We start from the raw sequence: 16,611 nt of genomic DNA on the forward strand, positions 1-16,611 counted from the left end.
GATCCCGGGTTGAATTTAGGGTGGAGGTTGAATGAGTTGGAAATTGGGCAAGACTGGGTTCCACCACAAATGTGCCCATTTACTGCCCGCTCTGACCCATTACCACTATGGAAGCAGCTGTTCACAAGTGCAACAAGCCATTTTGTTTTCAATAACAATGACTGCACATTGTTGGAACTGAATCAATTCTCCAAGAAAAACACTGGGTGGCAGCAGTGGCACTCTACAAATACCCGCAAAATGCCTAGGTTAGGAAGAGGAGCAAATATAGCTCAATGCCACTCCTAACTGGTAGCTAGTGACCTTCCTGGAAAGAGTGTAGGTGGGGGCCATTGGATGATGACAGGTTCAAATCAACTTATTGGGGTGGCACGGTGGCACATTGATTAGCCTCATAGCGCCAGGGATCTGGGTTCGATTCCCGGCTTGGGTCACTGTGTGTGTGGATTTGCATGTTCTCACCGTGTCTGCGTGGGTTTCCTCCGGTTTCCTCCCACAGTCCAAAGATGTGCGCGTTAGGGGGATTAGCCATGCTAAATTACCCCTTAGTGTCGGGGGATTAGCAGGGTAAATGTTTGGGTTATGGGGACAGGGCCCTGGGTGGGATTGTGGTCGGTGCAGATCGATAGGCCGAATGGCCTCCTTCTGCACTATATGACTCTATGATTCTATGATCTCCTAATCCATAGCACGCAACACATGACCGAGCCTCATGTTGGAGGAATAGTCATCTGGGGAGTAGGGTCGCAATTGGAAATAGTGGTGACCACCCGTTAGTGTAGAACAAACTCTCACAGTTTATTTAGAAGCAGACAAATGTACAGAGTACTTTCACCATGTTAACACTTCCAGCTTTAGGATCTACACTTGTCAGCTAAAGCTCACATTCTGTACCAAGATCCCCACGCTCGTTCCCCATTGGGCGATAGGGTCACAAGACACTTTAAGGGCCAGCGACTACAGATAGGATTGGCCAGAATTTACCCGACACAGCAATGGACCCGGACAACAATACTCAGGGTTTTATGTTCTTACTATTTGGATTGGATCCAAATCTTTGTACCTGCAGTATATTACCCACAACACAAGACACATAGGAAATAAGAGTAGGAGTAGGCCATACATTTAATATACATTTTTTAAAACTTAGAATCCCTACAGTCCCTTGCAAGAAACCACAAAAGGTTGTGAATGTAGTCCAGTCCATCACACAAACCAGCCTCCCAACCATTGACTCCATCTATACTCCCCTCTGCTTCAGAAAAGCAGTCAGCATAATCAAGGACCCCACGTACCCCGGACATACTCTCTTCCACCTTCTTCCATCAAGAAAATGATACAAAAGTCTGAGGCTAAGTACCAACCGACTCAAGAACAGCTTCTTTCCCTGCTGCCATCAGACTTTTCATAGAATCATAGGACCCTACAGTGCAGAAAGAAGCCCTTCGGCCCATCAAGTCTGCAGCAAACACAATCCCATCCAGGCCCTACCCCCATATCCCTACATATTATACCCACTAATCCCTCTGACCCACACATCCCTGGACACTAAGGGGCAACTTCTTTGCACGGCCAATCAACCTAACCCGCACATCTTTGAATGGTCCCACCCTGTATTAAGTTGATCTTTCTCTACACCCTAGCTATGCCTGTAACAATACATTCTGCATTCTTTCCCTTCCATCTCCCCTGTGTACTCTATGTACCGTATGCTTTGTCTGTATAGCATGTAAGAGACAATACTTTTCACTGTATACCAATACATGTGGCAATAACAAATCAAATCAAATCAAATCAATGCAGAAGGAGGCCATTCGGCCCACTGAGTCTGCACTGACTCTCCAGCATTCAATATAATCACGACTGAACTTCTTTCTCAACTCCATCTTCCTGCTTTACTCCCAAATCCAAAGTCTAACTCACAACCATGAACAGATGGCTTTGCAAGGCTCCAAAGTAATCCGTACTGCAATACTGACGGAGACTTGGAAAGCTAGAATGCATGAGGCCCAAGGAAACCTGTGCCAAGTGTGAACCAGGTCAAGTCCAGAGGAAAACCCAGCAGCATTGTAAAGTATTTGCATGGTACATGATCAATCTTGCATTTAAGGTACACTTTTTAAGATATTCCATTATGAGCATTTTTTTAAAGAAAGTAAAATATATATTTGACCAAAACTGAACATGCTTTCGCAGAGTTGCAAACTTCTAAACAATTCTAAACAGAGGGTTCCACTTAAAATCAGAATAAACTTGCAGCCAAATCATGATTCGAAAGTTAAGCTCTCGGGTTTAGCTGCGTCTTCAAAGAAAGCAGACACGAATACAACATGCAAAAAGATCTGACGCTGAATGGAAAGGCAGAAGCGTTCCATTTCATTGTGTTCATAAAGTTACTCATTTAATCCAAACATGGTTTACAAATCTTCAGTCATAGGTAAGTGGGTCATTCATTGCAAGGGTGAAACAAGGAGTAAAATAATCAGAGACAGCTAGGTGCATGTGAACTATGACTCCTTACGGGCCGGTCCCCTTATTTATTACTCCTTTTTCTCTTTGTTATTTTTTTTTGCCATTACTTTTCTCCTCTCCCTCTCTTGAGAAGATAGGCAATAAGTATAGGATGATTGGCTCTCCCTATCGTAACTTGTCCAAGTGACTCACCTGTGAAAATAAATGAGGGGTTTTGGCAGATAATGAAGTATACCCCAGATCTCACTGTCACCCAAAACCACCCCCATTCCCACCCTGACACAGCTGAGCCACTGGGAGAGACTGTTTGCACTTTTAACAATTATTTTCACACCAATCCTACTTCTTTATTCCTTTAACCTTAGATGTTATTGTTAGCATTCATTGATTGATGTTGCCAGTTGGAAAACCAGTCAAAGATAGCCACATTAAAAAACTGAATCAAAAGGAGATTCCCCATTCTGCACAACTGGAAGGTCAACTCTCTACACAGAAACCTTAACTCGTACATTGATGAGTGCATTAGTATAAGGGCAATGGACTGCATCAGAAACGTACAATATCTTCAGTCTAAAGCAAGAGCTACATCAAACTGCATCAAATACTGAAACCAAATAACAGTGTCTTTAAAAAGGTTATATGAGTTGCTATTTAATAAAAAAACGCATTAAATGCTTCCAGCGCACGGCCAGAACTGTACTATAAGACCACCAATGTCATTAGTTATCGCTTACACCATTCAAGATGGGGAAATTCTGCTTTGCAAGATAATGTAACAGAAATTTGCACAAATAGTGAGTATTCCCCCATGTCAGAATATTCCAAACTGCTGGAGTTTCAACCCTACCAGCCAATAGCACAAGAGAACCAAACTAACAGTTCTCTGCTGAATATTGAGAGCAATGGTTAACTATTTAAAAAAAAACCATCATCAGGTTGTTAAGGCTGAGTTACAGAGCCCCCACAGTGCAAAAGGAGGCCATTGAGTCTGCATTGAGTATCTTACCCAGGCCCTCTCCCTGCCCTATCACTGTAACCCCGCACATTCACCATGGCTAATCCATCTAACCTACACATCTTTGGACACTAAGGGTCAATTCAGCTTGTCCAATCCACCTAACCTCAACATCTTTGGAGTGTGGGAGGAAACCAGGGCAGTCGGAGGAAACCCACGCAGACACGGGGAGAATGCACAAACTCCACAAAGACAGTGACTCAAGCCAGGAATCGAACCCAAGTCCCTGGCGCCGTGAGGCAGCTGTGCTAACCACTGTGCTGCCCCGCAATCTTATAACAAGAAGCAACTAATTTTACCCCCAATTGCGACAGGAGTAAATAGCTGTAAGGCAGTTTGGGAACCTGTGGTAGTGCAATCCAGCTGTAAAGATGAAAGTACATCCAGACACCCGTTTCAGCTGTTAGTATTTACGACAATAAATTATTCGGGAAGAGGGAAAAATAGCTGGGATATTGATGGACCGGAAGTGGTGCTTTCCAAAGAAATTTACATGAAATCATGCACAGAATATATTTTTTGACTAAGACTGGATTCCTTCAATAAACTGCTGAGAAATCTTACTCACTTACTGACAATGATCTTAAACCTGGATTTCCTGGGCTTGGGTGCCCAGTTTCTTGGCTCACTGTCAACTCAAAACACATATTCCAATTGATGTCAGTGGTTGGAGATAAAAATCGCAAGATTATTTTTTAACTCAGCTAAATACACTTTGCAATTTTTGTTCTTACTTATCTCTACGCAAGCAATCGACTACAAATAAATCAATATTTGAAAATAATGTGCCCCAAAGTGTCTGATCATCCAATTCATCCTTAACCACAGATAACCCCAGGTGACCCTCTGACGAAGGGTCATCCAGACTCGAAACGTTGGCTCTATTCTTTTCCCACAGATGCAGTCAGGTCTGCTGGGATTTTCCAGCATTTTATGTTTTTATAACAACGCGCACTGGTTTGGAGCTTGTCTAACACTTACAATACCATCTCATCTCATCCGTCTCTTGAAAAATAGTTACCCTCCCCGAGAACACCAAATGAGCTTCGTAGCCTAAAAATATTGATTTATCGGTTTAAATAACAAATAACTCTGCTTCTTTCTCCTTCCAGAATGAAAAACTTCGATCGATGTATCGACATATTTCTTCGTTACAGAATTCTCCAAGTTCAGAGATGAGTTGGATCGATTCCTTTCTAATTTTGCTCCTTCGCCTCTGCTCATCTGCTGTAGAGTCACTGACTGGGAACCCGGATGAATTGCTCATAAATGACTCCTGCCGAGATAATTCCACAGGCTCTGTCTTTGTCGGCTTTTCCTGGGCTGTTGCATGATGCTGGTGAGCCTCCACCACGGCAACTCTGTCTCCAAAGAACTCCTGCTTGATGTCCTCGAACCCGTCGGCCCAATCTCGCTTCCCAGACTCGATCTCTGCCATGACGACTTTGTGAAATTTCCGAATCAGTTCCCAGCTGTGGCTCCCCAGGTGGTCAAACATCTCATAGCAAAGGATGTGTCGGAATTTGCGCTCAGCCCGAGACATGTTCATCTCCAACAACTGGAAGTAGCCAAGCATGAAGAGGTCAAGGGTCAGGCTGTTGTAGTCAACGGGAGCGCCATTAACGTGGGGAAGGAAATGCTCGGGCCAGTACATCTCGTGATGCCGACTCAATCGCCTGATTTGCCGAGTTGGGACCTGGGAGATGATCTTCCTCCAGTGGCCTATCAGCTTGCCGACCACCTGCCTCTGCTTCATGAAGTAAAGAAGACGATCGTCGTCACTCCTCCCGCCCGTCATTTCCGACTGTAATTCGGAGGAATCGTACAACAGGCCGTCAGGGTGTTGCAGGTCTTTGAAACTCTCGTCTAAGGCACCCAAAATGCTTGACCTCATTTGCTTGGGCCGGAACGATTCAGTAAATGTCCATTTCCTCCAGTGCTCAAGGAAGAGGAAGACAATCCGCTCCTTCCTCATGTCTATGTATTGCTGTACGCAGCTGAGGTCTGTCTGGACTGGGAGACTGCGGGTCATGAGGTCTGGGCTAAATAAAGTCTCACTGTCTAGATTTAGACATTGGTCTATGTCATTCCTGTCAGAGTACGTTAATGGTGCATGCATTGGCATGATGAATGGTTCTTCCACCATCATTGGCTTATTGTTGTCTTGATACATTGGTTGCACTCTGTACGCGCTGCCTCGGGTTTTGCTGAGACCAAGATTATGGGGTTCTTCCAAAATAGTCCCTGTACCCTGAGGCACAACAGGTAAAGATCGCTTCCTTTTATAAACTCTATGTTGTGTGTCTTCAGCCATTTTTGATTGCAAATGCAACTCATAATTTGCTTTAATGTTTTTGACCGACACGCCATATTGCAGGATCTCCTTCTGGACATCCTCCCGAGTCGAACTGAATGACTGAGACCTTCCTATGTTGATATTCGTTTCCTTGGATGGAGCCCCCTTCACTGGTCCAGCCGCTGGCCCCTGGAACTGGTCGCGGGAAGGCAATGTGTCTAAGATTTCTATCTCTTTCCCGCCTAGAGTAGCCAGGAGGATAGCCATGCTCTTCAACAGGGTGGAAATCTTGTTGCACCAGGCGGGCAGGTCGTCCGCCTGTCCGTGTACCTGTTTGGGGTTCACGGTGAAGTGGTCGGGGGCCAACGCGGCGGACACAGGCAGGAGCTGCTGAAGCTCCAGCTCTAACTGCTCCAGCTCCGTCTCCACTTTCTGCACCTTGTGCATGACCTGGAGGTTCTCGATCTGCTTCTCGATGCGGATAATATCATCTTCCGTCATCAGTTCTCCAAACGGTCCCAGAATGGCATTGTGTGTATGGGAGTATCTCCACCCCTCAGACTGGCAATAGTTACTGTCGTAAAACTGCCTCAGGAGAAAGCACAGGGCAAAAATATCTCTCTGAGCAAACAAAAGACCCAACTTTCCCTTCTATCAATACATTTTCACTCCCTCACAGTTCAGTGGTGCAATGGGATTATACACAACACATCTGCCCCTTGCATCCATGTTTAAATTAACTTGGCTTAAATGCAACTTTCCATTAACTTCATTTCAATTAAACATTCTTTGCTCCAATTGATTGTCAATTACAGATAATGCAATCAACGACACTTTATGACCTTTTGGCTAATGTTCTATCAGAAGCAAGTCATTGGTACCCAATCGATAATGAATAAGGAAATACGATTTCCCAATAAAAAGATTCATTGCACCACTCATCATGTAAAAGCATTTAAAGTTGCAGTATCCTTTTTGCATTTCCACATGTATGAGCAAGCACATTGCTATGTTCTCCTAAAATGTTTGTTTTTCTTCATCTTTCTGTTCATGGGACATGGGTGTCGCTGGCTGGGCCAGCATTTATTGCCCATCCCTGAGGGCATTTAAGAGTCAACCACAATGCTGTGGGTCTGGAGTCACATGTAGGCCAGACCGGGTAAGGATGGCAGATTTCCTTTCCTAAAGGGTGTTAGTGAACCTGATTGGTTTTTTTATGACAATTAACAAAGGCTTCATGGTCATCATTGGACTTTCAATTCTAGATATTGATTGAATTGAATATTTATGGAAGGTGAAACTTGAACTAGGGGGCATAGCCTCAAAATAAGGGGGACCAGGTTTAGGACTAAGTAGAGGTGGAACTTCTTCACCCAAAAATGGAATTTCCTGCCCAGTGAAGCAGTAAAGGTGACCTCACTGAATGTTTTTAAGGCAAGGATAATACATTTTTGAGCAGTAAAGGAATTAAGGGTTTTGGCGAGTGGGCGGGTAAGTGGAGCTGAGTCAACAAAATGATCAGCCTTGATTTTATTGAATGGCAGAACAGGTTCAAGGAGCCAGATGGCCTACTTCCTACAGCTCCTAGTTCCTACAGAATTCAAATTTCATCATTTGCCATGGTGGGATGTGAACCCGGGACCCCACAGCAATACCCTGGGTCTCTGGATTACTATTTTACCAGCGACAATACCACTTATGCACTGTCTCTCCTAGTGAAAGTTTGGTCTGTAATAAGCATACTGGTGGCAGCATGGTGGCACAGTGCTTAGCACTGCTGCCTCATAGCACCCAGTACCTGGGTTCGATTCACGGCTTGGGTCATTCTCTGCGCAGGGTTTGCACGTTCTCCCTGTGTCTGCATGGGTTTCATCTGGGTGCTCCGGTTTCCTCCCATAGTCTGAGAAATGTGCTGGTTAGGTACATTAGCCATGCTAAATTGTTTCTCAGTGTACCCGGACAGGCACCAGAGTGTGGCGACTTGGGGATTTTCAGTAACTTAATTGCAGTGCTAATGTAAGCCTACTTGTGGAACTAATAAATAAACTTTACTTATTGCATTATGATCTCAGTTTATGCTATGTTAATAGCTGATCCTCGTAGGGAAATACATTCCTACAATGCACTGCAAAAGTAATCTCTTACACTGGGGTGAATTCTAACTTTGCACTCATTTCAAATCAACACTATTTGGCCATTTGAGCTTGAGGACTTGGAGTTACGTCTGTAAACAACATGGCAAAAAGGATCATTCATTATGACTTTCAACCACAACTGTCCCCAAGTATCCTCTACTAACCCAAGTGGAGATATGAAATACATTTCAGATGAGATACTGCAAAGAACACAAAAGAGTCCTGCATGGAAGTATCAGATTTCAGTGAACGCATTAAAGAGAAGTAAATTTAAATTCAGGAAGGGACTGTCTCAAAAGTTCTGAATCCAAAGTTCCAGTATCCAGGCCAGGGTTACCAACCCTCCAGGATTGGCATGGTGTCTCCAGGGATTGAAGATTGATCTCCAGGGCCCTGCTATATGCAAACCTGGAGGGATTTTCATAGAATCCCTACTGTGCAGGAGGAAGCCATTCGGCCCATCGAGTCTGCACTGACCACAATCCCACCCAGGCCCTATTCCCAAAACCCCACATATTTACCCTGTTAATCCCCCTGACACTAAGGACCAATTTAGCATGGCCAATCAACCTAACCCACACATCTTTGGAGTGTAGGAGAAAACCGGAGCACCTGAAGGAAACCCATATAGATGTGGGGAGAATGTGCTAACTCCACACAGACAGTGACCCAAGCCCAGAGTTGAACTGGTGAGGCAGCAGTGCTAACGACTGTGCCACCGTGCTGCCTTGACATTTCTGAACACTAACACTTCGAACATTTCCCTTTACAAGATGTAAAAATGAAGGAAAGTTGTGCAGAGGTGGGTGAGGGGGAAGGAGGCTGCTTGGAGGACAGGCAAGCATTATCCAATTGGATAATGAGTCTTCTTTCTTTCCGATTGACATTGGAAGACATTGTGCCACAAGGATGGATGTGTTGGCTGAAGAATGGTTGTAGTGTTGAGGGGGGGGGGGTTAGTCATGTGATGAAACATCCATTTAATCATGATTGGCAACTCAAATCCAGACCATGGAGAGGGTGTCAAATTTAGAGTTTTTGAACTACATGCTCTGAAGAAGCCAAGGGTGTGATCTTCCCAGCAGTTCACGCCACGTTCCCGCTGCAGCGAGATTGGAGAAGTTGGCATCCAGCCAAATCTCCGTTCAATGCAACAGGATGGGAAAATCCCAGCAGCGTGAACTGTGGTAATATTCTGACCTAAATATTTTTTACAATGTTTTACAAAGTCTGAGGATTGCTTTTGGGTTTTTTACTCAATGAACAATGGGAAATGTAATAGTTTATTTATTTATTAATCACAAGTAGGCTTACATTAACACTGCAATGAATTTATTGTGAAAATCCCCTAGTCGTCACACACCGGTGCCTGTTCTGGTACACCAAGGGAGAATTTAGCATGGCCAATGCAACAAACCAGCATGTTTTTCCAGAGTGTGGGAGGAAACTGGAGCACCCGAAGGAAACCCAAGCAGACATAGGGAGAACATGCAGACTCCACACAGACAGTCACCCCCAAGCCGGGAATCGAACCTGAGTCCCTGGCGCAGTGAGGCATCAGTGCTAACTACAGTGCCATCGTGCTGCCCCATGTACTATCCTTGCACCTGTAGATTATTGTCCCGAATGGAAATGAACTGGAAAATGAAGCAGGAGGTCACGTATTTGGCCTCCATTAGATCCCAAGTGATTGGTTGGGTTCCTCCACTAGGAAAGGCCTAGCAACTGATTTAGATAGGTTGTGAAGCAGCTATCTGGGTCTCTGCCCTCCTCTGAGCTCTCAAGGAACTGGGCATTCCCTGGGGGCGGACAAAGCTCAGGAAGATCCTTTTGTCTACCCGGTTAGTTTGAAAGTTAAATTTTAGCATCAGAGCTCACTTTTGTAGAAGCCTTGACGGTGTGATCCCAAACACTGAAATGAACGCAGGCCCACATACCATTATACCATTCCAGTGCCTCTCTCCTTTGCACAAAGAATCGCCATGATGGTTTGCTTGTTATTCTGCTTTCTGGGTCATTTTCAGCCAGTGTCAACAACATTTAAGCCACTCCCTTCCCCCCCCACCCCTACTGGCATCAGGATTGATGGGGTTTCACAGTGATGGGTGGTGAATTAATAAAGTAGTGCACCAAATGCTGGAAGGCCATGTGTAACACAATATAAAACGGATACTGCAGCTTTATCTTAGCAACACTCCAAACAGCATCAAACCCTCAAGCACATGCAGCGCAAACACACAAATTGGTCTTAACAACTATCGATTAAATAGATGCCAAAGTGTCGCACACTTGCATCTGAGAAGAAAGTGTGAAGTGGGCGATAGGAGAATACATCTTACAGTTTCCCTGTCTCCCTTCCAATATTATCAGGTTGCCAACCCTCCAGGACTGTCCTGGAGCCCGTAGGATGCAAAACGTAATCTCTGGGCAATCCCAGAGACAATTCATCCAGGAATTGGGGGGGAAAAAGTTCTTTTTTCAACCTTCCCTGAATCTCTTCAGTTGTTACAGCAGTTGTGAAAATAGGGGACGTGGCAAAGTTACAGCTTGAGGAAACCCACTACACAACTGGGGTTGCCAACCCCTACTTCCTGGTCCCTTGTAAAAGAACAACCCCCCAGCAGCTCGGGAGAAACTGTACGGATGTTTGTGTTACCTTCATTTAGCCATCAGCACAATAGGAGGATAAGTGGCGGGTCTCCTGGCCAGACCTCATCTGCTAGAAGTGCATTATGGAAAGCCATACCCCCCATCAGTATTTCCTGTTGAATTGAAGGTTTAAACACTGCGAGTGTGGTGTTGTAATTCCCAATATGCACCCCATTCTGGAAAGCTCCGTACCGGGAGCTGAGTTCCGGAAGTTTACCAAAGATAAAAGGAACAGATTTTGGAAGAACTTTAAATCACTTCAACAAATTCACAATAGGCAAATCGTAGAATCATAGAATCTCTACAATGCAAAAGGGAGGCCATTCAGCCCATCGAGTCTGCACTGATCCACATTTTTATCTCACCCAGGCCCAATCACCATAACCCCACTTATTTACTCCACTAATTCCCCCAAACCTACATACCCTGTGACACTAAAGGGCCATTTAGCATGGCCAATCCACTTAACCAGCACACCTTTGGACTGTTGGAGGAAACCGGAGCACCCGGAGGAAACCCACGCATTCATGGGCAGAGTGTGCAAACTTTACATAATCACCCAAAGCCGGAATCGAACCCAGGTCCCCAGTGCTGTGCAGCAGCAATGCTAACCACTGTGTCACCCACTAGCACCCAATGTCTAAAAGACGCTCCAGATTTCGAGATCTATAAACCCCTCCAAGAAGCATTGCATATCAAAAGCCTCAAAGAATACAAATATATTACTGTTAGGTCAGATCATATATAAAACTATAATTCCTGCTTAATTTGTTTAAGAGAACATTAACTGACAGTGAATTTCCATTTATTGTATTAAATACAATCTCCCAAAAGAAAGAAGGCTGAAGAATAACCAATGTATATTGCCTTTCTGTTATATTAAATTTTATAGCTCTGAGTAAACCATTCGCCTCACCTGGCCTGTGTTTGTGTTTGTGCTCCAAATGAACAATCTCCTATCCCTCTTCGCCTCACCCCTATCAGCCTATTCTTCTATTCCAGTCTCCCTTATGCCCTTATCTAGCTTCTCCTTAAATGTATCTGTGCTAGTTGTGTCAGCTATTCTTTATAGTATTAAATTCCACATTCTAAACTCTGTTGGGAAACAAGTTCCCCCGAACTCTTCATTGAATTTATTAACGCTTGCATTACATTTCTGGTCCCTGGTTTAGGATTTCCCCCACCAGCTGGACCAGTCCCGTTGCCAGTACGTGGAGGCTTAGGACACCCATTTCATTCTGTTATTGGGAGACCAGAGATCCAAGGAAAAATCCTGCCGTTCTCCAGATCTATCCAAGTGACATGCTTCATAAAGTTGCAGACCCCAGATTCCCCCTCAAACCTCTCTTTTCTAAACGAAAGATTCCCAGGCCAGGATCTTCTGGCTGTTCATGTCTGGGGGCAGGAATTTCCAGTCCTGGCGCACCCTTGCTGCTTGTTTCCTGCCGGCAACAGTTTCAAATCAACGGGAATCCGCGTTGACACTGCCAGGACTGGAAGATCCCGCTATCAGCCAATGGCGGGCCACCTCCTGCTACCGTAAACACGTTGCGGGTCGTGTGGTAAATCCTGCTCCCAGATTTTTCAATCATTCCTGACACTGGGACCATCTCAAGTTCCGTCCCCAATTATTCCAAGTTATTTCATCTCAGTTGGACTAGTGGTGAGGTGGCATTGCCCAAGAACTAGAATAAGGAGCTTATAATCAGCCAAGGCATCATCTTCAATCTTGAGGAAGACTCTTCGGGCTATTGGATCTCAACCGACCAGAATACTGGCCCTCCCATCTCCTCATTAATCCATTATTAGAGTCTGTTTATTTATTCATGTCACAAGTAGGCTTACATTAACACTACAATGAAGTTATTGTGGAAGTCGCCCAGTCACCACACGCAGGTACACTGATGGAGAATTTAGCATGGCCAATGCACTTAATCAGTACTTCCTCTGGACTTTGGGAGGAAATCAGAGCACCCGAAGAAAACCCATGCAGACATGGGAAGAACGTGCAAACTCCACACAGTAACCCAAGCCAAGAATCAAACCTGTGCCCTTGGTACTGTGAGGCAGCAATGCTAACCATTGTGCCACCATGCCAGGCCACCTCTGCAATCTACTCAAGCCTACTCTTGTACTCTCTAATCTTCCATCTCAAAGTTATTAAACATTACCCTCCTCCTCCCCTATTGTCCATGGCTGAACCATCAGTCATTATATCACCTGTAATCTCAACTTTGCTCTCGGAACCCTTTGACCTTTCCATTCATCCTCTCAATAACAACAATTTGCATTCACGTAGCATCTTTAACATCATAAAATGTCCTCAGGTGCCTCCCAAGAAGCATTATAACCAGGAGTCAACACTGAGCCTCATAGGGAAATGTATGGCAGGTAACCAAAAGCTTGGTCAAAAGACAAGTTGCATGGACAGTGTTAGATATGTGCTCAGTGTTAAACCTACAGGTTTGCATCAAGATGGGTTAACTGATCCCATGAAGGACTCAGTGACGCAGACTGGCTTGATTCCTGACTTGTGCCAGATTAGCTGCCCCTGTTAGAGCCAGGAGAGTAAGAACATGACCTGCCTCAGTCATGCTTGCTCCTTACTAATTTCCAACAAACCCTGCTAAAATGTGAACGAGCATGCCTATGACACAGTGTCTGACACACGTTGTACACCGAGGAGAATCACAGAATTATAGAATCCTCACAGTGTAGAAGGATGCCATTGGCCCATTGAGTCTGCAAAAACCCACCTTTTTTCACCTGGCCCAGCCCTATCCCATAACCCCATATATTTACCCTGCTAATCCACTTACCCTGCACATCTTTGAACACCAAGGAGCAATTCAGCACGGTCAATCTACCTAACCTGCACACCTTTGGAGTGTGGCAGAAAACCAGAGCGCCTGGAGGAAACCCACACAGACATGGGGAGAATGTGCTCAAAGATAAAAGTCATCACATAAGCCATTCTCCAAACTGAGTGAGCACTTTCAGACGACGGGAAAAGATTTGAAAGAAACCAAACTAAATAAAACAAACTAAGGACGTTGAAGTCAGTATCATGAGCAAGCAAAATGAATGCATATAGCAATAGTTACAGAGTGGAAGAAAACGTTTACTTACACTTCAATCTCTACTTTTTATTAATAGGAGCATAGAGTACAAGAGGTTATAGTGAACTTATACAAGGCACTAGTTAGACCTCAGCTAGAATATTGTGTACAGTTCTGAGTGTCACACTATAGGAAGGGTGTGAATACATTGGAGAGAATGCATTAGAGGTTTACAAGAATGATTCCAGGGATGAGAAACTTCAGCTATGAGGATAGATTGGAAAGATTGGGGCTGTTACCCTTGGAGAGAAGGCGGCTAAGAGGAGATTTAATAGAGGTGTTCAAAACCCTGAAGGAGCTGGACAGAATAGATAGAGAGAAACTTCCTGCTCGTAAAAAGATCAAGAACGAGAGGGCACAGATTTTGTGTGATTTGCTAATGAAGCAAATGCGATTTGAGAAAAAAAATATTTACAGTGAGTGGTTCCAGTCTGGAATACACTGCCTGGAAGTGTGGTGGAGGCAGGTTCAATAGAGGCATTCAAGAGGGCATTAGATGATTACTTGAATAGAAACAATGTGCAGGGGCTATGGGGGAATACACAGGGGAATGGCACTACATCATGTCGCCCATTTGGAGAGCCGGCCCAGACACGATGGACCAAATGGCCTCTTCTGCGCCGTGCCAATTCTGTGACTTTGTAATTTATTCACTGGGGAAGCGACCACGTTAATTATTATTATTTCACCTAGTTTGTGGCCATGTCTCCAAAGATTCACGCCCGACACCAGAAGCAGGCCACGGTGCATAGCTGCAAAGGGATCTGCAATTTCAAACTCCACCTTGCCTCTGGTCACAAGCCTGGGACCATTTATAGGTGCAACATGAATGCAAGTTGTTGTTGTTGTAGTGCATTGTTTTTGTTTCTGTCGCCAGTGGATTTTTCCACGTAAACATACCTCAGGTGGTATTATTAATTAAACTGAGCAAAAAAACAACCGGCCCAGTGCTGGTGACCAAACCTGCGCCAGTGTTTACCGAGTGTAGTATTTTTAAATTTGGCTTCGATTTAAGTCAGTTCCCAAGACTGTTTGTTTTCAACCTGGAACAGCCTGTTTTTAGGCACACCGCCTTTCTTCGTATTCATTCCTGGCACGTGGCCATCCTTGGCTGGGTCAGCGTTTATTGCCCATCTCTAATTGCCCTCGAATCCAGTGGCTTGCCAGGCCAATGGTCAATTATGTTGACTTATCTACGAGAACTAGCCAACAGGGTCCCCAACTGACTGTAGACCAGACCCCGTTACTCTTTATCTGGAACCTGAACCTTTTGGCCGTACTCCAGTTTGCTGACCAATGATACTGAGGACCAACGTTTGTGAACTTAGGCCACGCAGTGAGACTGGATCACACCAAAAAAAAATTAACATTCTCCTGATTAAAATAAAACCCCTCTGAATGAAACGGTGAAACTGCAGGGAGGATTTGCAGTTTGTGTGAGGCAAAGGGAAATCAGAAACCGGTTTCTCATGAACCAGTGTACTATTTTGCTACACCCAACGCAGAGGAAATCTGACCCTTCGCTAACACGTGCGTTTAAACCTCACAGCAACACTGCTGCCTGTAAGGGCCACATTATAGTACACAGGAGTAACCGGCAACAAAGAATCAATGATGATCTTTGACCAGGGCAACTCTAGCTCAGTGCTTTCCAAACTCTTCAGGATGTGGACCCCCATTCCTACAATTACAAATGTTACCACACTCCTGGAACTCTCCGCAAATGTTATCACACTCCTGGGATTCTCCCCAAATGTTATCACACTCCTGGGATTCTCCCCAAATGTTATCACACTCCTGGGATTCTCCCCAAATGTTATCACACTCCAGGGACCACCCACAAATGTTTCACACTCCCAAGAGCCCTTGTTAATGTTACCACACTCCCAGGACCTCTGCAAATGTTACCAAACCTCAGGGACCCCCTCACAAATATTATCACACTCCTGGGATTCTCTGCAAATGTTACCACACTCCAAGGACCATCGTAAATGTTATCAAATCCCAGGTTCCCCCAACAAATGTTATCACACTGCCAGAACCCTCTGCAAATGTGCTTCACACTCCAAATAAGCCCTTGCTAATATTAACATGTTCCCTTGTATTAGCTTCAACAGAGATACATGGCTACTTAGTCATGGGAGAAAATAAGTGTATTTGTCCAAAACCACTGAGATAGCTGGGCTATACTGGGTAAGATTGAAGTCTACGAGAAGCATAAGTGACAGCATAAACCAATTGGGCTGAATGGTCTATTTTTGTCCTGTAATTTCTATTAAGAAAAGAAAATTATGAATCTGACAAAGGATGGGCAGAAACCCGAAGGCTTCTCAAATCACTCTCAATCTTCCCCTAGACCCTGGAGAGTCTGAGGTCTGCAACTTGGAAAGAAGTGTTCTTTATTACAGTAATGGCCCTTTTGAAGAAGCTAGCGCAACCATTAAGAATGTAACTTGGAATGAATCTTGGCAGTGATTGGGTCTCCCACCATAACTGTGGTGTTTCTTCGAGGTTTCTTTGGCTCTTTTGCCAAAGTTACGGGGATTGAGTCATAGAATTCTCATGGAAATTCAACTCCCTGAAGAATGAAACAGTCAGTTTGCTCATCCAGTCCAGACTCATAGCGTAGATTGAATCATACACCTTTAAGCCTCTTGTGGAAAGTTCCACATGGATCAAGAGCAAAAGAGTAACTAGGGACAGAGCAGGTCTCTTAAGGATCAACAAGGTAATCTGTGTGCAAGAGATGGGCAAGATCCTTAATGAATATTTCTCATCAGTATTTACTGTTGAGAAAGGCATGGGTGTTAGGGAACTTGGGGAAATAAATAGTGCTATCTTGAGGAGTGTACATATTACAGAGAAGGAGATGCTGGAAGTCCTAAAGCACATCAAAGTAGATAAATCCTTGGCACTATGATGAAT

General features: G+C 44.5%; 2 protein-coding genes across 8 annotated transcripts in view; both read right to left on the reverse strand.

The window, feature by feature from the left end:
• espn (espin) overlaps window positions 1-16,611 on the reverse strand; it is a 161,988-nt gene that overhangs the window by 11,716 nt on the left and 133,661 nt on the right. The gene's annotated exons all lie outside the window — the stretch shown is intronic.
• On the reverse strand, window positions 4,563-6,284 carry LOC145360000 (espin-like protein). The gene is made up of 2 exons (XM_080214903.1): window positions 4,731-6,284; window positions 4,563-4,679 (listed from the first exon to the last, which is right to left on the reverse strand). The coding sequence occupies exons 1-2, from the start codon at window positions 6,282-6,284 to the stop codon at window positions 4,563-4,565; spliced, it is 1,671 nt and encodes a 556-aa protein (XP_080071029.1).

This window comes from Carcharhinus amblyrhynchos, chromosome 30 (assembly GCF_965287045.1).
Source record: "Carcharhinus amblyrhynchos chromosome 30, sCarAmb.v2.hapA, whole genome shotgun sequence".
NCBI classification, from domain to species: Eukaryota; Metazoa; Chordata; class Chondrichthyes; order Carcharhiniformes; family Carcharhinidae; genus Carcharhinus; species Carcharhinus amblyrhynchos.